This window comes from Oxyura jamaicensis, chromosome 1 (genome assembly GCF_011077185.1).
Source record: "Oxyura jamaicensis isolate SHBP4307 breed ruddy duck chromosome 1, BPBGC_Ojam_1.0, whole genome shotgun sequence".
Lineage (NCBI taxonomy): Eukaryota > Metazoa > Chordata > Aves > Anseriformes > Anatidae > Oxyura > Oxyura jamaicensis.
This window is the reverse complement of record NC_048893.1, coordinates 10,747,783-10,769,231: the sequence shown is the minus strand read 5'-3', so window position 1 is coordinate 10,769,231 and position 21,449 is coordinate 10,747,783. Positions and strand designations below refer to the sequence as shown.

The following is a 21,449-nucleotide window of genomic DNA, read 5'->3' as shown; positions in this document are numbered from 1 at the left end:
TCAAAACCTTTACAGCCACTTTTATCACTTTGCAGCTTTACTTCCTTATGCTTCATCGTTAATCTAGGGTCATAAATCATTTTACACAGCATAATTACTTGCTATTCCTATTTATATAAAAACTTTTAGCAACAGGTATTACACCAATTATATAAAACTAAGCACAATGAAAACAGATAAGGGATGAGACACCTGGTCATTAGACAATTGTTGTTAGAGATAAACACGCTGAAACAAAGCACCAAGCTAGCTGAGACTAGTACAGGCAAAACCTGACAAGCCCTCAGGACTGTTTTAAAATAATACAAAGCCCATGGCTTGTTATCAGCAACAGCGACATTGTATTTACAGTTACATGGGGCTACACAGGGCCCAATAAGATGGAGAAGAGATTCCAAAGGATCCAGTTCTCCAGTTTGATTTATATATATATATATATATAATTAGGTAATGATAGTAATGATAGCATCTTTTCATCTCTGAAATGTACAGTACTGAAGATAAGATAGTAGATGTACAGCAGTGAAGACAGGATTAGACTTTGGACATGAAAAATTTTGAGAAATCTAAATTCTCAATGTATCAATAACTCAGGAAAATTAAAAGAGGTTAACGCAGTTCAAAGTGCTGTTTTACCTTTTGTCATTCACATCTCAAAGACTGGACCTGATTTCTAGCAAGGATAGTTAAAACTAGGAATAGGGCTAGAATTTGGAAAAGTACAGACTGAGGATCCCAGTTTCCTACTATGTCTTGGAGGTCCCTTGGAGCAGGGAAGAGGATTTGTGTCATTTTTTATCAAAACTGTTTTTCTCAACACTTTGTTGGTTCCTGTCTCATGCCCACCTTTACATTTTGAAATGATGTAGAACCAAGACCAGAGTTTCATCTAGGGTTTTGGAAAGTATGGGCTCATGAACCCAAGTTCTATCTAAGCGAAGAACTGAAGTTAGGGTTGGGGCTTGGGAACATTGTTTTCTATTTAGTGTCTTTTCTATGGAAAGAGAAAACTCACAGGAAGGATCTTCTGGATCCCCTTGTCTATATTTTTTTTTTCCCATGGAAGCCATGTTTTGTGATTCTATCTGGTCCCCAAAATTTATTCTCTTATACATAATAACTATTTTGAACAAAAATGGGTGAGTAATTCCTCTCTGTCATACCCCATAGCCCTGTAATAAGGTCAGTTTGCACAGTTTTTGTTTGCTTGTTTATTTTTCTTTTGGGGTGTGGTTGTAGATTAAAACATCTTTCATCTAGGAAGAGCCTAGAAATGGGGGTGCCACCGTGTGAATAATCAGAATGCTAATCTGCTAAAATGCAAAAAACATATGGTAGGTAGCAGTATTTCCTCTTCCTCCTCCGCTCAAAATACAGCTTGTTTATTGTAGCCCTCACTTATTGGTCTGCCCTGGGTTCAGAGTTCAGGTCCCCCATGGGCTGACAGCCATGTTAGGCATCAGTGCTAAATGTTTTTCATGGCAGATCTGGCCCTGCTAACCACAAGTCGGTGCCTGAATTTAGATGCTCAGTGACTCCAAGGTAAATTTGGAGATAGTTAATGGACTCAGGCACTTAGGGGATGAGCCAGCCTTGACCAGTGAGAAACACAGCTCTGCTGGAATGACCCAGCCCCAGAGGACACCAGTGAACTGGCCTGCACCCCACTGAGAACTGTGACTCTCAAACACGCCATGCTCCCTTCCTCACCCACACCTCTGGGGCGGCTTTTAGTTAACAAGCCTTCCCATAAAAATGAAAATAAACACGAACACTTTGTCAGCAGCACACAGAGCTCCCGCTCTCTGCCCTTTCCCTGACTGCCTGAGCCACGAGAGCTCTGTCTGCATTTGGAGGAAGAGAGAAAAAGCGGTGCTGGGCGAGCTACAAACACCACGTGGGCCGGCCCGGGCCTTCTCGGCCTGCCAGGCACCAGCCCTTGAGCAGCGGTACTATGGCTCCCCCTGGCGGCTCCCTCTGGAGCCGCTCACGGCTGAAGGAGCCCCCAGGCCCCGCGCTTCCTCCCCCGGCCCCGGCCTCTCCCCGCTTGCTCAGCTCATATAATCGCTAATATCCACCTTTAACTCCTTTTTCGTTTGTTTGTTTGTTTGTTTGTTTGTTTTGTCTAAATTCGCCTATGAGCAGATGCAGGCATCCTGATGAGCTTGTGTAGACTGGGTGACACTCAGCGTTCCCCAAGTGTCAGTTGCAATCGCCTCTTGGGCGAAGTGCAAATCAGTATGTCACAGCATAAATTATGCCCCTTAAAAGTGAGACAGAAGTAATTATTGGGGATTTAGCCACCTCTTTTGATAGGCCTGACCCCAGCATGCGGAGCATGATACTTGCTCCCAGCCACCAGTGCTCCCCAGCTATGCCACGTATGGGAATGCTGGTTTCACTGGGAGACCCGTGGGCCTGTGGCTGGTTGGGCTTAAAATCAGCCTATTGAAATCTGGGCTGTCTGGGCTTAAAATCAGCCTCAGGTAACATATACACAATCATGAACTTGCATGGGAGGCAGGGCAAGGTGGGACATGTTTGTTCCTTTTTCACTCGAAGAACTCTGTTGCTCTGTGGCTAAGCGTACAAGGATTTGTGGGAAAGAACACCTTTTCACTGCAGGGAGACTTGTGGTCCTGCCACCAGCTGGGACCTTGGTTGTGGTAGTGTAGGCTCTGCCTCTCCCACCATCCACAGACTTCAGATTCCAGGTTCTTCTCAGCATTTTTGCTATCGGATTTTTTGCATGATGGCATTTGAACAGCCACTGCATTTCTCTGCAGAACAGGGCACTCAAGTCATAGGGCACTCACTGTGTGCCCTATGCTGTCCTCCAGCCTTTTCAGCACAGGAATTGTAGTGACACTACCCACAGTCAGTTTTCTTGGAGGGTCACAAAGTGTAGTGCTCATCTGTCACTTACTTGCTAGAAACTCAATAAATAAATAATAATAATAATAATAAAAATACAGTTCACACCAGTGTGTCTAAGTATTTTATTTCTACCAGTGGTCAGCCTATTGTGATGTAGGATACCTAATCTAATACAGTTTTACATATATTAACTTTCAAGCTACAGTATAAAGTCTATCTGAATTCTAAGGCATTTACTTGAAAAAAAATGTTTCAGAGATGTGTTTGTTTATGGATTTGTTTCTTGAAGATCTTGCACTTTACTAAGCCATAAAGACATCCAGAAATTAATGTTGATGCCACCACAGTTCAAATTATTCATTTTAAATGAGATTTATTCCTGGAAATGAATACAGACACTTATCACTGGAAATCCATTATATTCAATACAAACCAGGAATTAATCAAGTGAGGCATTACAGATCAGGCAGTAATAGAAATCCAGCTAGTACAAATAGTGTTTTAGCCAACTTGTTGGTTCAGGACAGCTCTCTGCACAACTCTAGCTAAAGTTTTGTGTACACACTTTTCAAAATCAAGTGGTCAGAGACAGTCCTTTAGTCTGGCAAGTGTTATTCAAGGTGCTACTCCATGAATCAGGGCCTAATAATGCCTTCTGTTACTTTTGTCTTATTTAAACTCTATTTTTTTCACATTTTCTTTACTTACATATCTGCATATAGTTCACATACAATTTTATAAATAGCAACATAAATTGCTTTTGCCTATGCTCAACTGCTAAATATGTTCCTGGCAGAATGCAGTAAACTTTTCCACCATTAGCTGTTTAGTTGGGATTCAGTTAAGACTACATCTCCCAGTCCCTGGTATTCACCTGGGGACTTCCATGACTTCACACCATCAAAATTATTCTCATTACTGTCAAGACTGAATCAAAAGTGTTTGTTTTTTAAACAGCAGATTTCCAGATGGACAGTGACAGGAAGACTAGTCACACTGGGAGTCTGTTCACGGAAGGAGGTAGTAGTAACGGTTTTTGAGTCTTAAAATTCAGTGAGGCACTGGTCTACAATTTCCAATGTTGTTGTCATTACATGATTTCACAGTGGGGCTTTACCTCCAGATTTGTGCTGTTTGTAGCATTTAGCACAAAGTTCAAGTTGTGCTTGGAGACCTGGACAGACTGATAGCCTTGATTAAGTTGAGTGCTTGCAGGATTCTGTTGTTCAGTGCCCAAGTTGCCTGTCCGAGTGTTTTTTATAATTAGATTAACCAGAGTATAACAAGATTATGATGAAAATGAGATCAAAATATATTTAATGAAAACTAAACTAAGAAAAAAAAAAAAAAGCAAAATTAATTTATCAGATTTCAAAAGTGAGTGTTTATGAAAGACCAAATTTTAAAATTCAGTTTAATATATTTAGAACTCCCATTTTGTTTACCATAGCTAAATGTTTTCTGTTGTTGTAGTCACAGTAAATCAGGTGGAGCTAGATGGGAGCAGTTCTTCATTAGCAAATTATATGTATAGAGAATGGTTTTCTTCACAAAACTCCCAAGAACATGCTTTTGCCTCAAGGACAGGGGGGTCACATATGCTCTGCACTGGTGGAGATGACTACTGCAATCACAGGGTACTAAAGAAGGTGATCAGCAGTAGGATAATTAATAATCATAAAAAGTCAAGTATTTAATTGTTAAAAATATTTCACCTTACCATAGTAGCATATGCAAAAACTGACAGTTACTGTAATATTTTTTTGTCCCTCGGGGATTACAAAAACTTACCTACCATCTGCCTCCATCCTACTGTTGTGGGATTTTTAACTGTTGTTGTTATTTGTTTGTTTATTTTTGTTTTCTCTAAATTGGTTAGCAGTATTTATGAATTTTGTGTATGTGCAGTTTTTATATGTGTGTTCCTCAGCTCTCCTATCAAAACAGTGTAATTAGACATTCAGATTTGCACTGCTCTTTGTCATATGACAGCAAAGTCTGTGTGTTTGCTTCTGTTAAATTTACGGAATGACATTTTTTATTGTCAATGTAACATGAAAACACAACAGTAATGAATGGAAATTATCTACTGATAACTGCTTTTTTTTTGGTGTTATAGCTTTTTTAAGGCTTTAGATATGTCAGTTATCTCATCTGTTTTGTATTATCATTTTAACATCCCTACAGGGAAGGGTTATAAGATACTGAGGTACCCCCAGTTTTCTGAGAAGTGCTGATTACTTTCATGTCATATTGAGTAAAATAGGATTTTCCCTTTGATTCCAGTAGGATTTGTCAGTGGCTACTGTCTCTCTGAAGAAGGTATGTTTTTTGGTCTTCTTATGATACACAGAAAGTCAGTATTGTTTTGCAGTGCTCATGCTATACCCAAGGCTTCAATAGACAGCTAACAAAACACTGAAGGATATTGTTTCTTCCCTACTGATTTTTATCTCTATCAGCAAGCAAGATGTACAGAAATGAAACCAGGCTACAAGTCAGGAAATGAATGGCTAAAAAAGCCCACAGTCTTTCAGATTTTCTTTGATTATTATGTCTGTGACCGCATCAAAAACAAACTTGACATTCTGGGTGTCTGTGGCGCATGTCAAGTGAGAATATATCTCCTTGTCTTCTTTCCTTATGTTCAAGTCTAGGAATTGTTGCTTGATGTAATTTCCAGCATCTTCAAATGTATTTAGTCCTAGTGGAGAAGATGACAGTAAGAGGCAAAAAGACACGTAACAACTTGTACTCTTGTACTTCCTCACAGCTGCTAAGAAACTACTTCTTTTTCTTGCTTGTTTTTCTTTCTTCTTTTTTTTTTGGGGGGGGGGGGGCACAGAAGGAGGGGATTATTTTCAGGCATTAGGTGTGAAAAGTTTGTATCTAATCTGTCCATTCAAATTCAAATTTCTATTCCTAACCAAAAGTCCTAATTTCTGAAGAGAAATGCTCACAAGTGGGTAAGACACTGTGAAACTGTTAAGGCCCTTAGAAAGAGAGCAGAAAATGAGTGAAATGGGATTAAAAAAAAGGAGGGACCATAAATTCTGAGGGAATAGCTACAAAATAGACAAAATTGGTGGGAATTACAGAAATGAAGAGATAAAGAAATGAAGAAGGAAGAAGGGCAAAAATCAGATGCTTATATGTTCATTTATAATTTCTTTACACAGTTTCTCTGCCTTTTGATAGTATTTTGATAGAGCAACAGTGTTAGAGTAAGCCCTGGTACTGGCACTCAGAGTAGTCCAGAGAACAATGGGACATCTGCCAGGCTGCTGCTTAGAGGCCCTTCTGGTTCCCATATGTCTCTGAAGGTAAAGTCGCATTGCTCCACAGAGTCTAGCACATAACATTTGATTATCCCAGTGAAGCTCAGAACAATATTGGGTCCCTGTCTTGATGTGTTCTCCAAAAAGGAGTGAATGAGCTGGTTGTCAGGAAGTACACAAAACCTATCTTCTAATAATGAAACTTCTTAAAGTATGTTTAATTTCAGATACTTGCTATAAAAAATACATGTGCTTAGTCCTAAAATACAGGTAGCTTTTGTTTTTTATCTGGCATATTCTGGCATATCTTCATATATTTTCTTGTATCAGCTTGGAACAGCTGTCATTCTCTATTTTCAGTAGATACCTCTATGACATATAAAAAGAGACAGACTTTCTTTATGGTAATAGTTTTTGAAATGGGAGCAAAAAGACCGGGATTAAGTTATGGTGTATATGAGTGAGTACTACTCTACTGAAATGTGGCACGTTTTATCACACCAGACTTCATCCATCTAAAATTTCTAGTCTCAAATTCATCTACTTACAGCAGAAAGAAATAAGCATCTCCAGAGAGAGCGGACCCCAACTTACAAGCTGTAAATAGGTGAGATGAATCAAATTCTGGCAATGTCTGCCCCTTTCTGTTCTTTTGAGAGAAAGGCTAGATGTTTAAACATGATGCTTGGTATTTAAATGGTTACATATATGTGACCTGAAAAAAAATCTTGATCTTTAATATATGGCCTACTCTAATCATTTGGATGTATTTTCTTCTGGGAAAAAAAAAAAAAAAAAAAAGAGAAACAACAAACAAACAAACAAATAAATAAAAGCCTTACCATTGTACTCAGGAAAGCAGATATTCAGATGAACTTTTGTTATTTTCTCTTTAAAGAGGTCTTTTTTGTTTAGAAACAGCACAATGGAAGTGGTTGCAAAGCACTTGTGGTTGCAGATGCTGTTGAAGAGCTGAAGGCTTTCATGCATTCTGTTCTGTTTTGATGCAAAAGGTGAACATAAGAGACTGACATATATCATGCCCCATATGTCATTTTTACTGTAATATTCTCCACTGCCAGGAACCCATAGAGCATAATAGCCTTTAAATGGTTATCAGGGAACAGGGATAGTTCTGATATGCCATCAGAGAGTACATTCAACTATAGCAGCAAAAAGTATTGTTTGTTTCTTCTGACTCACCACTTCTTTATCTTCCACCAGAACCATGTCATAGGCACTGAGTGCAGCACAGAATATGATGCAAGTAACTCCCTCAAAGCAATGAATCCACTTTTTTCTCTCTGATCGCTGTCCACCCACATCAAACATCCTTTGCAGAAAAAGATAACATATGTACAATGTAAAGTACTAACTAATAAGGATGTAGTCATGCTGTTAATGTGCAGACTGCAACTAGAGAGGAATGACAACCAAACATGCAGCTTTTCCAATTATTGGTCTATTTCCTTGACCCATCAGGTCAAGGAGAACTATATATTACTTAAAGCTTTATAGTGAACATAGAATGAAATGTAAAGGCTTAAATATCTGCATAAAGGAGATATTTTCCGTGTTTTCAGGTGGCACTTCCTTTTGAGCAAGCTCTTCACAAGACCTGAGGGCAAGACTTAGTCCTGCAGGTGATCTTTTGGAAGACAGAATTCATATATGAAACATTGAAAAAAGCTCCTCACAACCATAATTATGTGTTACTTTATAGTATTGCTTGTGGTGAAATGATGCATTCATCAATAAGGCATATGTTTGGAAGCCAGTCCAATTTGATCTATTCTATTTGATCCACCACTTGTGTTTGACTGGCTGGTGTCATATTTAGTATATATTCACTGTAGTATTTAGTAATCTATTGATTGTTGTTGTATGATCATTTAACTAGCTATATAACTAGCAACTTGTGTTTGTGTGGGGGGTTCTCTGCCCTATCTGTCTAATTTAGTTGCTGTTTAAGCAGTAATTCCTGGGGGACGTAAATCTATTCATTTGTAGAGAGGAAAATGCAGGGCTATCATTCTCTACATTATTTTCTTTCAGCTTGTGGCAGAAATTACTGCCTTTAGGTAGAGACATAAGAACTTTTTATGGACTTTTTATAAGGGGTCCAAAGCCAACTGAGCATAACTCATTTGGACCTTCAATACAATACAGTTTAGTGCCTAATACAGATGGACCTTTTGTCAAAATTACTATTGTTCTGAGGACTAGGTTTTAAAATTCCCAATTATACTTGCAGTTTTACAACAATAATGGACAGGTCTTTCTTTTCCCTATTTTTCTGATATAAAATGTACAAAATATTGCAGCATCTGAAAATTAAGCACAATTCTTTTTATTTTTTATTTTTTATTTTTTAATAATGAAAATATTGAGAGTCAATTATGATAAAATCAAGTCAGTAGTAAACTGAGCGAAATTTATTACTGAAACATCATTTTTGCAATATATAGATCCGATGTTCTTCATCACCAGCAGTGAGGTTGGTTGAAACAATTTATTGTTTAACATTTTTCATCCTGCTTAGAAGAAATGAAACCTTTTCTAATGCTTGTGGTGAACCAATTCATTTGCTGAGGCACAATAAGAGAAAATGATATTTTTACATTTCATCTCTTTGTCTGATCTTTGGGTGCCTATAAATATGAACTATTAGGAAACCAAGAAGCTGTTGTGAAATAAGATTTTCTTAACAGTAATGGTATTATTCCAAGAATATCTTCCTTGGGTTCAGTAGGCTTACTGAAGAGAGAGGTCAGTATCAACAAACCATTTTGACTTTTGGCTGTGGTTAGTGCCCCAAAGTCACCTGACACTACGTGTCTTCTTTGATTTGCAGTATATAGCTCCAAAATCAGACATGAGAAAAAAGAAAGCTTCAGAATGTAGTCTGTATTTCACAAACATACATAATCATATAAACCTGTATTAATTTCCTGCACTTTTTAACATATGGCCCTGTGAATATTCATGAGAAGGAGGTTAAAATAGGACAAGATCAAGGCCAGCAATGCTTATGGGCAGTTTTTGTTGTACTAAGCTTGTCTCGCTTAGCTCTTCTCTTGTCAGCCCAGAACTTAACATCTGTGTATGCAAAGCTGAAGTCATGCTGTGATTAATGTGTTTCAGATGTTATCTTTTTCTTTTACAAAGAGAGGAAAAGTTAGTCTTCAAATATGTATTTTCCCAGAATTACTCTTGGAAAATCTAGCCACGAGTAGGGGGAAAGTTTTGTATTCATTTGTCCTAATGATACATATAGTGAGACCTGAAGGCTGAAATGAAGCTTGCCTGATTTCAGTCAGGCTCTTCCTAGCTCTTCAGTGCAGGAGAGGATCAAAGGATTGGACCTCTTTTTTAAAAAATATATTCCAGTATGTTCTTATTTTTGGAAATCAAAATCAATTAGTGAAATAAACTGAAGAGCACAAGAAAGTTAGTTTATGTCAAAACAGCAAAGTCAGGACTAAGAAGATAGCAAATGACAACACTTGTTGCCCATGGAACTGCAGTTAATTTCCCTGGAGCAGTACTGAAATATTCAGACTTTTACTTCACAGATACAAAATGTTTTTTTTTTTTTTTGCCTCATTCAGTTCAGAAGAGGGAGAAGTGTTTAGTGAATGAAGCATCTGTTCACGATTTCTTTTTATCTGCATTTGGTTTGTGACCCCAAGCCTCACTTAAGCATATGAACCAAAACTCACTCTGAATGTGGAAGCATTCCTCTCTTTATAGATGTTTCTATGGCTCTTATCAAACTAAATGCAGAGTCATCAGCATTCCCCAGCTGTTCTGCATTGCTCTGGCAATGCAAAGTGCTGTAACTGGCTGGTTAAGATGGATTTATTGCTGCTTTGCATCCCTATAACAGTTCAAAACTCTCAGACTGTTTTGTAGTGACTTTACCTCATATTACTTAAGTGCCTAAAACCACTAATAAATTTACTCACATAACAAACACTACCGTGATGCATAGTAGAGAGGCTAAACACAGTCTTTTTGTGTGTCTTTTCTATGTCATTAGGATCCTCTCTCTTGCTTACAGACACTCTGATAGGTAACTTTATTTTCAGTTAGGCTGTGTTTCATTCAGACCTACACACAACTCTAATATTTTAATATTACAACTGGTACCATTCATACTTAAGAGGGTTTGCACTGTGATAATTTTCTTCTCCATCCTGTCTTAGTTTTTATATCTTTCATAAACTATGGTTGTAATTGTAAAGGTGCTCAGATTTCCAGTGTACAAAGCTATCTGAAATATGTTAATCAGAGAAAAAGAACAGTATGTGTATGGCATTGCACTATAGCATTTGTGGATATGTGCTGAATTAGGAAAAGGTTCTTCACTGAGAGGGTGGTCAGGCACTAGAACAGGGAAGTGGTAATGGCACCAAGCCTGGCAGAGTTCAAGAAGCATATGGACTGCGCTGTCAGACATAGGGTTTGACTTTTGGATAGTTCTGTATGGAGCCAGGAGTTGAACTCGATGATCCTTGTGGGTCCCTTCCAACTGGGAATATTCTATGGTTCTATCACTCTAATTTTCAGGAGTGATCAGGATATTTGTAGGTGATAATATCTTTGTTGGGCATCTATTTCAGAATCTTATTTGTATATATAATCTCAGTTGCATTAGAACATCTGTGTGGTAAAATGTGTAATATATAAAAATATATTTGTGTGGTATAAAAATATATCTGTGTAGTAATATGTGTAATATATAAAAATGTTTATATTGTAATCCTAATGCTTCCTAAATCGATCTCTATGTTTTTTTTTCGTGTTTTTGTTTTTTTTGTCCAGACTACATTCCTCAATATGAACTGCAGCCTTAAATTAAAATTTAAATGGAATTCAATCAATAGAGAAAAATGGTGTTATAGAACACTGAAATGATCATAATTAATTCAAATAAATTTTAATGCAGAATTACGATTCCAGTTTGTTCACCAAGCATAACCAAATTTCGAGTATATGAAAGCATCAATTATTTTCAGTCAAATTTCTTAGGGACATTATTTTCAAGACTTTTTTTCTGAACATTTTGCTTTTCATCTTAAATGAGCATGAAGGCATGCATGTTAATACTCTATTTTCCCATGGGACACATTTTTTTTTTCAACAGTAACAAATTCCAATGTTAACAGCAGTTATTTCTGTTCCCAAAGGAAGAGAGTTAAAGGTTGAGAGTGCATACAAATTAGTAGTCATCAAATGTTTTGCATGTTGTTAAGAACATTTAGGTAGGCAAATTTCAGAAATGTCACAAACAATTATTCAAATAGCAGCATACAAATAGTGCTTTTTAGACACTTACATATGTAAAACATCCTTTTAGAACCTGATATTCTGAGATCTCTTTATAACAGTTCATTATATACTTACAGTTGGAGCACTGATACTAAAATGTCTTGCTTTTTGACTCTTATGAATTATTAAATCAGAATGGATTCAATAATATCACAATGGGATTAGCAATATTATAATAGATCGATGCCTTTGAAAATAAAATACTTTAAAAAGCTGAAACTACACAAATCTGTCAAATACATCTTTCTTACCTGAAGTTCAAATCCTTGAAGGAAAACTGAGTCTCAATAATCCCAGTTGTTTTCACTCGGGAGTGCAAAACATCTTGCTCACTGGGTACGTAGTCAGGCATTGCTAACCTATCCAAATCATTCAGGTAACTACAGAGAATAAAAAGAAATGCTGACTGATGAATTCAAAAGGTGAGCTGAACCTGATGTAGTCACTAATCCATTACTATTGAGCCACTTTCAAATATTCTCTGTAAATTGCACACTTAAAATTGGGTTTTATATAATCTAGATCCAAAATCTAGATCATTTCCTTCCTTCCTTCCTTCCTTCCTTCCTTCCTTCCTTCCTTCCTTCCTTCCTTCCTTGCCTCCTTCCTTCCTTCCTGTCCTCACTCCCCCCCATTTCTCTTGTATATGGAAATGTAATTAATTTAGTTATATATTGTAAACATCTTTCTCGGAATTGAGTTCAGGAAAATCCATATTTTCCTCATAGAGGTTAAGAAACAACAATATCAGTAACTGTTTTTGTCAGTAACTGCTTTGACTTCAGTAAATGGAAATTATCACCACAAGGGAAGAACCCCTGAATCTTCAAAACAGATTGAGTAGAAATTATTGCAGCATATCAGACTATTCTGCTGTAAAGATATCTTGTTTTCCACGTGAAAGAGAGGGCATGAGGTTTTGGGGGATTTCACATTCAAGGCTGTTTTCCATTCAAATTTATAAGTTTACAAGAGGATGGTACATGATATTAAAAAAAAATAATGCATATTTTGTAATAAAAAACAGAAGCTTCAACCTAGCTGAGGACCCACTAAGCTATTATTCTCACAACCCTGGAAAAGAGTGGGTTACCTGGTTTTGTGTCCAGCATACAGAGACAAAATCTCCATGAAATGAGAATCTGAACCAGATCTTTGAAGATGGTCCTTGGCCTACCACCAACCTTTCTCCTTTCTCTTACAGGGGCAAGAAGCTTTCTAGAAATGATGGAGCAGAACCCTATGAACCCTGGAAGCAATGTAAATTGGTTCTAATTTGACAAATGGAAAAGAAGAGGTGATGTGTGAGCAACTTTCTGTTGTTTAACTGCTGATATTCAAATAATAAACTAAATTAAAGGCAAGAAACCACATATAATAGCTGAAGCATCCTTTTTGGTGTCTTAGTCGGTACCTTTTCATTTGTAGTATGTCTCTTGTCTCTGACACAGAAAACACAGACTCCAATGCTCCAATGTTTAATAGGCTTCTTTTTTTTTTTTAAAAAAAAAACAAAAAAAAAAAAAAAACACTATTTTTTCCTTCTCCAACACAAACTGCCCAGCATGAAGTTTTGCAGTTCAGTTTAATCAGGAAACTATCAAAACAGACCTCACAGCTCATCATCCTTGTCTGCAATATTTAAAATATCTGTAAGTAAAAAAACAACCAACCAACCAAAAAACCACCTAAAATACCTAAACCTATATAAAATTCTGGTGGTGCATGGTCACAAAGACCTACATTCAATTCAACTGATCCAAGTGTAACTGCATAAAAATTAGACCAAGTTAATTACCTAGCTAATGGATCAAGAGAGACGTCTTCAGATTCTTCCCATGGCTGTAGACAGCCCCAGTGGGACACTCTGAGACAGCTCTCCATTGGCAAGAGAGAACACAACCTAGTAGATTAGTCTAAATGCCTGACCTTTTCTTGTCTTAAATTAGGTGACATGAATCCTATCCTGAGAGGCAAGTGCCTGAGAAAGCAAAAACCACCATGTAGTTTTTCAATGACATCTAAGGTCATGATTTATGGTTCCGATTTTGCCCCCATCATTCCTTCTTAAAACAAGATCAATTCCATATAAGTCTATAGAAGAATCTCCAGCCAAATTTGATATAAAGGTGATTTTCTGTTATTCAGAAGCTCTCTCTCCCTCTCTCTCTCTCTTTCCAATTAAAACACACAGAAAAGACAGTGATCAAACTTCATCAACATAAATTAATAATGAAAGGACTCAGAGAAGATAACCTCATAAAGTCAGAGTTTACACGGTACTAATCAATATTCTGTGTAGGTACTGATTTACAAGGGCTGAGAAACAGGCTTTTTTTAAAAAAAAAAAAAAACAAATTAAAATGTAGTCTTAGATGGTTGATTAAATTGATCATTAGAAGCCTAACATCAAGGACTAAACTTAAATTGATTTTAATAGTTCAGAGCCAAAGGCTGGATTTTCAAAAACATATCTGAAGGTTTTAGGTACCTTTAGGTACCTAAAAAATGAAGATAAAGGAGCTGAAGGATTTTCAGAAGTGTCCAAGCAGAGGCAAAACATATCACTTTGTTGTTTTTAAAGTAACTCTATCAATAAATAATTACTGGCACCTTTACAATATATACTGGGTCCCTTAAAGCTCATGTCTCTCACAGGTTAAAAGCAATACAATCAACTGCACTGTTAGGGAATTTCTTTAGACTACCCTATCTTATTTTTAGGCAACACAACCTAATTACCAGACACAGTGCACACACTACAAGAATAGTAAACAGAGAATAAGTTTCCTTTTCTGTATTTGTTTATTTCTTTCATATTATTATTATTATTATTTCAAGAATTGTTTTTCCTTTTACTGACTTGGTATGGACTTTTAGTGCTGTCAATTGCAGTGCGACCTATCAGAAGAATATGAAAAGAAACAGAATATTGTTCTGTACTTCCATCAGTTATTCCAATCAAAATAAAATGCTGCTATAAAATGGTGACAAATCAGGCACAAACCACAGACAATATTTTCTGTGTTTAGGTATCTTGCTGAAAGTGTCTGAAGACATGACGAGCTGAAAAAAAAAATCATGGTATGTCCCTTCTACTATCTAAAATTGGTAAGTTAGTATTAAGTTCAGTTTGCCTAGCTCCTGGCCCTTCATCACGCTTTTATCTGCTGGATGGCAATGGCACCGTACAGCTTGTGCGGCTTCCTTGTGCATGTAACCTTAACCAGTAGGAGGAGCTGCAGCAGCAGCAAAGGCTCAAACTGCAGCTCTTGGAAGAGGGCGATCTTCCAAGGTAAATGGACATGAGCTGGAAAAACCCTCTTCCCCAGGTTCTGGGTCAGACTTGTGGACTCCAGGAAAACTCAGACCCAGATGACACTTCACTTCTGGGTCTTGTTTGTCCTTAGGGGGAAAATGGCATAACAGGACCACTCAGGGCCTGTGGTGGCCTGCAAGAACATCTGTAGAAACTATGAAAACAGAGACTGTAGAAAAATCTAAGCCAACTGACTACATCTAAAGTGTAATCATCTGACTACATAAGGGATTACTGACTCCATCCTCATCAGGATCCTGGCCCTTCGTGAAGTCAGAATTGAGCAGCACTAGTCTCCTCTTATGTGTCAGCCACCTCTCAGGCCATAGAAAAAGAACTGGGGCCATCAGGCTGGAGAGCATCTGCAGTACCACTGACTAAGATGGATGCTGAGATGGTAACGGCCATCTAACACGAATGCATGCAGCCTGGTAAGTTTAGAGGAAACTTTTTATAGTTTTCACTTGAAACTAGATTTTAGCAACTTGAAATCTACACATTCAAAGTACAACTTTAGGTAAAACCCAGTTGTTTCGATTCACTTTCCCCCCTCATTTTGCCAATTTTAGAATTACCTAGAGGTGATAGTTTTTTTTTTTTAAAAAAAAAAAAATAAATTGTTATTTGTTTTTGTTTGATTTCCTCCATTAAGTATTTCTGATATATTATTAACAGATTAACAAAAGGTCTTGTCCATTTTCAGGCTGATGAGCAATTTTCATAGATTGCTCTACATGTGAGGAAGAGTTCTTGTTACCAGGCTTCCTATGCTGTCTGTTACTAGCCATCAGTTCTATACCATCAGTTTATATCACTTACTAGGCTGCCGAGTCATTGAGCTGGTACTCTGATGCTCTTGCAAAACATGCCTGGATCCCACCGTCATTCCACAGTTGTTTGATGAGTTCTACCAGTTCAGAAGTCATGTCACCATCCTCCAGATTTGTTGCCATGGCACATAGTTTCTTTTCATCTTCCTAAAGAGAAATTTCAGTAAATGCGAAGCAGACACACTGTACCCCAGCTTGAAGATGTTCTTGGTTTACAATGAATTGCAATACCAGAGAAGTTTCTTATTTTCACAATATTTTCCATGTAGATGTACTCACCTGTGCATGTAAGCATCCTTTTACATGCTCACTTTAAGTTAGTTAGTGCCAACGTTAGTCTTAAATTGGACATGGACGTTCTTCTGTCTTTTATTTTTTCCACTTGTTCATACAAGGGCTCATTCAGTTTCATCTTACCTTAGGTATTCACACAAATTCCTGCTCTGAAGGAAGACTTGTATTGTAAGAGAAAGAATAGCAAATTACAAAAACCTAAATTAACAAGAATAAACAAATTATGACTAAATTAATGTAGAAATACATAGCTAAATAAGACTGAATATTTTGGAAGAAGAATTTTCTAGCTCTAGAGCACAGTGAGCAAAGTGAATATAAGCAGTGCATGTATTTCTTGTCTTTTTTTTCTTTCCCATAGGTAAGAAGAAATGTGTAGTTAAAAAAAAATCTCAAATATTTTTTATGTATTATTTTCTAATTTATTCATTTTTTTCAAAAGACTTCAAGTAATTTATTTCATTAAAAATATTTGTTTTCAGTGGTTAATGGCTTAGGAATGCACTGTAAATAAAGTGCATGTTTAAAATAGGGTCATTTGATACACTGTCACGGCAGTGGGTAATTATAGAGTATAATTCCTTCCTAACCATATAAGTAGACTTGGAGTCAATAGTTACAAAAGAAGAAATTAATTCTAACAGACCCTGTTTGGCAGGGAATATGTTTTATTCAAAAGTATAAGACATCTTCACAATATTTTGTAACAAATTATTTTAGAAATGTTGTATATCTTTATGTTTCATTAGAAATTGCAGTTTCTGGAAAATTTGTGCAAGTCAGAGACTGATCAAAAGTAAAACACTGCAGGTTTTCTAAAATATTTGTGGAATTAAGTTAGAGTGAAGAGAAAAATGCGGAAAAATAGAGGCTTACATTTGTTTAAAGGAGAACAGAGAGCAGTGCAATTGTCTTTGTACATTAAAACCAATCAACCAACCAACCAACAAAAAACCAATATATGTATGGCACTGCTGTGTTCAGCAGACCTGACTCACAATTTTTCGTGTATGCCCATCATTAGACTCCAGGGCACACATTTGTTCAGCTTCAAGATAAGGGTTAGAAAGTACTCTCCTTGACAATATCACATATCATTTAATGATTATAGCTGTTCTTCTACAGTGCTGTATTCGTTGGTTGAGTAGTGTATAATGAGAAGCCTTAAACTCAGAGCCTCCCAGTAAATGTTTGTTGGTAATTATGGGCTATTATGCAAAAGGTGCAACTGTAGATATTGTTCCTTATGTAAAAATGGATGATAGCAGAGTTTATCATAGCGCTGGTTTAGATAAAGTTTTGTTTGTCTCTGATATTTAGACATTATGATTTTCATGCTAAAAACAGATTGCAATGGCATGTTGAGGAAAACAAAACAAAACAAACAAAAACAGAAACAATGAAACCTCTCTCCTCATATCAGGTGCTGTTCAAAACTGCATGCTTAGGCACTTTTAGAATCACTGAGTGGTACTTATAAACAATCATGGAACATGGATAAGCTCTCTGATTTCAAGGACCAAGATAAGCCCAGTCAATGCCTAATTGACTTTAGGCAGCTAATTCTGGACAAGAACTCAGCAAAAGCAAAGTCCAGATGACGTCAAGCTTCATATCAAAGCAACTCAAACTTATGTATGGCTCATGATTTTACAGAAAATGTAAACTAACTTTGTTTTTGGAAGAAGGTGCAATGTTTAGCAAATGCAATTGAAATTAGCAGATTCTTTAAAACGCACATCCAGGTTGCTCTTCTGTGATCACTGGGGGGGAAAGAAGGTAGGCACTACAAATATTTTATACAGGTGTGGTTGATTGTATTCCTAGAGGCCTATTCTTCCAATGTCAGTGAGAGTAAGTGTGGTCTTCCTGTGCTATCTGTATTAAACTTAACATACCTGCAGTTTTCTGCATTTGATTGTATATGATGCTAAGAAATAGAAAGTGCTACTTAACAAAAGATTTCAATTCCTGGTTCCCCAAGCTGTGAAATTACTTGAACAAAATTTCTATGAAACTGGCATAGATTTTTGGAAGAAGTTTTATAACCTGCTTGCAGTGTTCCTTCTTTTCTTTTTTTTTTTTTTTATTTTAATTTTGTTAAAGTAAATGCATGTAAAGGAGAAAAGTAAAATATATCACTTTTTCATGTTGGTAATCCACACATGGATATTTATCAAACTAGCAACTATGATTTTTTTTTTTTTTTCTTATGGGCTTCCAATCATGCTGTAGTTTTCTTGTTGAAAATTTAATCTTCATATTAATTTAATTTTCAACAGCAATCTTCATAATGTTGCTTACAATGTGGATTACAGCAGTCATCCTTTAGGAGTGGTCAATATTTGGTATACGTTATTTCTGAGAAGCTGCTTCATGGTCTACTCCTGAAACAATGGCCTCTCCATGCAAGAACAGGAAATTCCATGGAGTTCTCAGCTTGGACGCTGGATAAGAAGTTTTATCGGTTAATAATAAATAGCTAATATTAATCTCTGTAACTATTTATTTGTTCTGAGTTAAAAAAAAAAAAAAAAAAAAAGAAAAGAAAATGGTAAAAAGAGGTTGAAGAAAGACCTGGATGACTCTAAGGACTCTGATCAAGCACTTATCTCATATGAAACCAAAGAAGTTCTCTTTCTTTTACTGTCATGAGCCAAATATCATTTTAGACACAGTGGTTCGAAACAGCTAGCGTGGATTTACCAAGGGCAAATTTCACACAACTATCTTGATTGCCTTCTACAGTGAGATTTAGTTTGTGAAAAAGAGGGGAAATAGAGGATGGTATATATCTTGGCTTTAGCAAGGCCTTTGACATCTTTGCCCACAATACTTTTATAAGCACATTGGACTGAATAAGTGGGCAATAACATTGGTGGAAAATTCATTAGATCTTGGGGCTCAAAGGATGGTTATCAGCAGTACTGAGTCCAACTTGTAGCAGTTTAGTAGTGGCATGCCTCAGGAGCTGATACTTGGGCCCTTCCTTTGTTTAGGACCTGGATGGTGAGTTGGAATTCACTCTCAGAAAATTTGTGGAAAATACAAAATTGGAGGCAGTGGACATACAGGAGAGGGAAGCAGGCAGGCAGGAAATATGAACACAGAGGAACCTTATGAAATTCAGTGAAGCATTTCAAACACTGGAGCAGGGGCCCAGAGAGTCTGTCATGTGAAGAAATCTTCATCCTTTGAGATATTGAAATTTGACTGGAACAACCCTGAATAACATCTATTTGGTCCTGATTTTATCAGGAGGATGGAGCAGAGTGACTTCAGGAGATCCCTTCCAAACTATTTTTCAAAGATTTTATGATGCCTGTGGCTAAATAAATTAAGTTGCTATGCTTGTATTCCCTACTTTTGTATTTTGTGAGTCTACCCCTTGGAAGAATGATGAGTGAATATATTTAAACTTAGAAAGTTTGGTAAAGCTGGGAAAATAAGCTGAACTACTGGGACATGGGCAGAACATATCTCAAGTATAAGTGGAAAAGAGAGTCTGGACCTGGCAGTAGATACTGAAGGGTGAGCCAGAACTAGCTGGCTAAGTTCTGCAAGGTTCAGCTGTCTTAGGCTGTGCAGAATGGGGCATGGATCCTTATGCAGTATGTGTGCCTACTGCAACTGAGATGGCCAAGCTGCAGCATATTCATATGGGCCTGTTTTTTGTGTAGTGTTTTTGGGCACTTTTACATTTGTTTGCATGATTAGTGGACATGGACTCTTAAAAGAATGCAGGAAGAAACATTTAGTTTTTATTTCATCAGCTGACTGTGTGTCCTTTAGTAACCTCTGAAGCATTTGTTTATTGTTTTTTAGATCAAAGTATTGCATATCAATGTAATGAGATATAGTCTTCTGTAAGAAGGAGATCTGATTCCCTCTAAGCTATAATTCCCTCTAAGATGAACCCCTAGGGAATATGGAGAATTTGCCAAAACTGGAACCAATTGATATTCTAATGGGCCTTTGAGAATTTCTCAGCAAGATCTGAATTACAAGCAAATCATCACACTGAGAAGAAAGGTATGTGTTTTCCCTTTAATTATTTCCCTGAAAATTCTGCATGATTACCAGAAGATTGCAGGTCTTCTTACTGTAAATGAGCAGGCACTGTCAGTTTACCTGTCGAATGAAGCCAAAAGTTTCCTGATTTGGAACATATATACTGAAAAGTATGGCATCCCTCAAATGTGCCTTTGCTCTTGAGCACAAAAGAAGGACTGAGTTTCCTCAATTATTTGGTCTTCCTGATTAAACTTCTGATAAAAAACTACTCTCTGATGACTGCATTAATCTTATTTCATGGAATCATAAAATCATGGGATAATCTGAGTTGGAAGGGAGCCTCAAGAATCATAGAGTACAACTCCTGGCTCCACATAGCATCACCCCAAAATCAGACCATGTGTCTGACTGCAGTGTCCAAACACTCCATGAACTATGGCAGGCTCAGTGCTGTTACTAATGCCCTGGGGAGCCTGTTCCAGTGCCCAACCACCTCTTGATGCAGAACCTTTCCCTGTTACCCAGCCTGATCCTCCCCTGTTCCAGTTCCATGCTGTTCCCTCGGGTCCCTTTGCTGTCCCCAAGAGCAGAGCTCAGCACCTGCCCTGCCGCTCCCCTCATGAGGAAGCTGTAGGCTGCCATGCGGCCTCCCCTCAGCCTCCTCTTCTCTTCTCTAGCCTCTTGGTAAAGTCTGCAAGGTGCTGGAATCAGTGTTATGAGCTGCTTAAAGAAGTTGTAGAAAGAGAAGTGCTGCTCTTCACGCTTGTGTATAGGACAGTTAACTATGCCAGGAAGGTCAAACTTTACTTCTCTGCGGTACTCCTTCTGTACAATGAGATCTCTCCCCCAGGAGCACTGAAATATACTGAACACATCTATATGACCCTTCCTTACATGGCTGAGCCCCAATTTTATTCTTAAAAGGGAAATTTTTATCACATTTCTAATACCATTGAATAAATGACTAAGCAGCCAAGATGTTTTTTTTTTCATTTCATTTTTTTGACATAAGATTTGAACATTTCTTTTGTAGTAGTGTAAATGACAGCTTATGCAAAGTTGAGACCTCAGGCATCAATCTTCAGAAAATGAAAATAAGGATATCTTATCACATCTTTAACCCAAACAGTACTTTGTTTTTACTATCATAAAGCAAATACTGAACTTTCTTACTTGTTCTATTAGTCTCTGCTACTACATATATATATATGAATATATATATATGTATATATAATTGCCTATTTCAAGAGAAAGAACATCATACTCACAATTCTAGCTGGGTTTTCATAACTGATCCCTAACTTAGTCATTGCTTTCACGATAGACAGGATAGACTGCACTGCGTTACTGTAAATGACAGGTCTGAACTCCATGCGTTCCTGGTATGTGAAGCCATCTTTATGGATGATCCTGGTGCAAAAACAGAAAAATAAAAGAAATTGTTTGGGATGCATTAAGAAGAGAAATAATAAAAGTTAAACCAGATACTTTTGTGCTCTGCAT

At 37.1% G+C, this 21,449-nt stretch overlaps 1 protein-coding gene across 2 annotated transcripts in view; it reads right to left on the bottom strand.

Moving 5' to 3' along the window:
* Positions 1 to 2,985: 2,985 nt before the first annotated feature.
* The window catches only part of GNAT3 (G protein subunit alpha transducin 3), a 35,932-nt gene continuing 17,468 nt past the window's right edge, over positions 2,986 to 21,449 (bottom strand). For both annotated transcript variants that reach the window (XM_035315544.1, XM_035315543.1), the window contains exons 3-8: positions 21,215 to 21,356; positions 15,628 to 15,785; positions 11,741 to 11,869; positions 7,359 to 7,488; positions 6,998 to 7,151; positions 2,986 to 5,581 (exon numbers count right to left, since the gene is read on the bottom strand). In XM_035315544.1, coding sequence (XP_035171435.1) covers positions 5,391 to 5,581; positions 6,998 to 7,151; positions 7,359 to 7,488; positions 11,741 to 11,869; positions 15,628 to 15,785; positions 21,215 to 21,356 — 904 coding nt within the window. In that variant the 3' untranslated portion in view covers positions 2,986 to 5,390. The remainder of the gene's footprint in view (positions 5,582 to 6,997; positions 7,152 to 7,358; positions 7,489 to 11,740; positions 11,870 to 15,627; positions 15,786 to 21,214; positions 21,357 to 21,449) is intronic.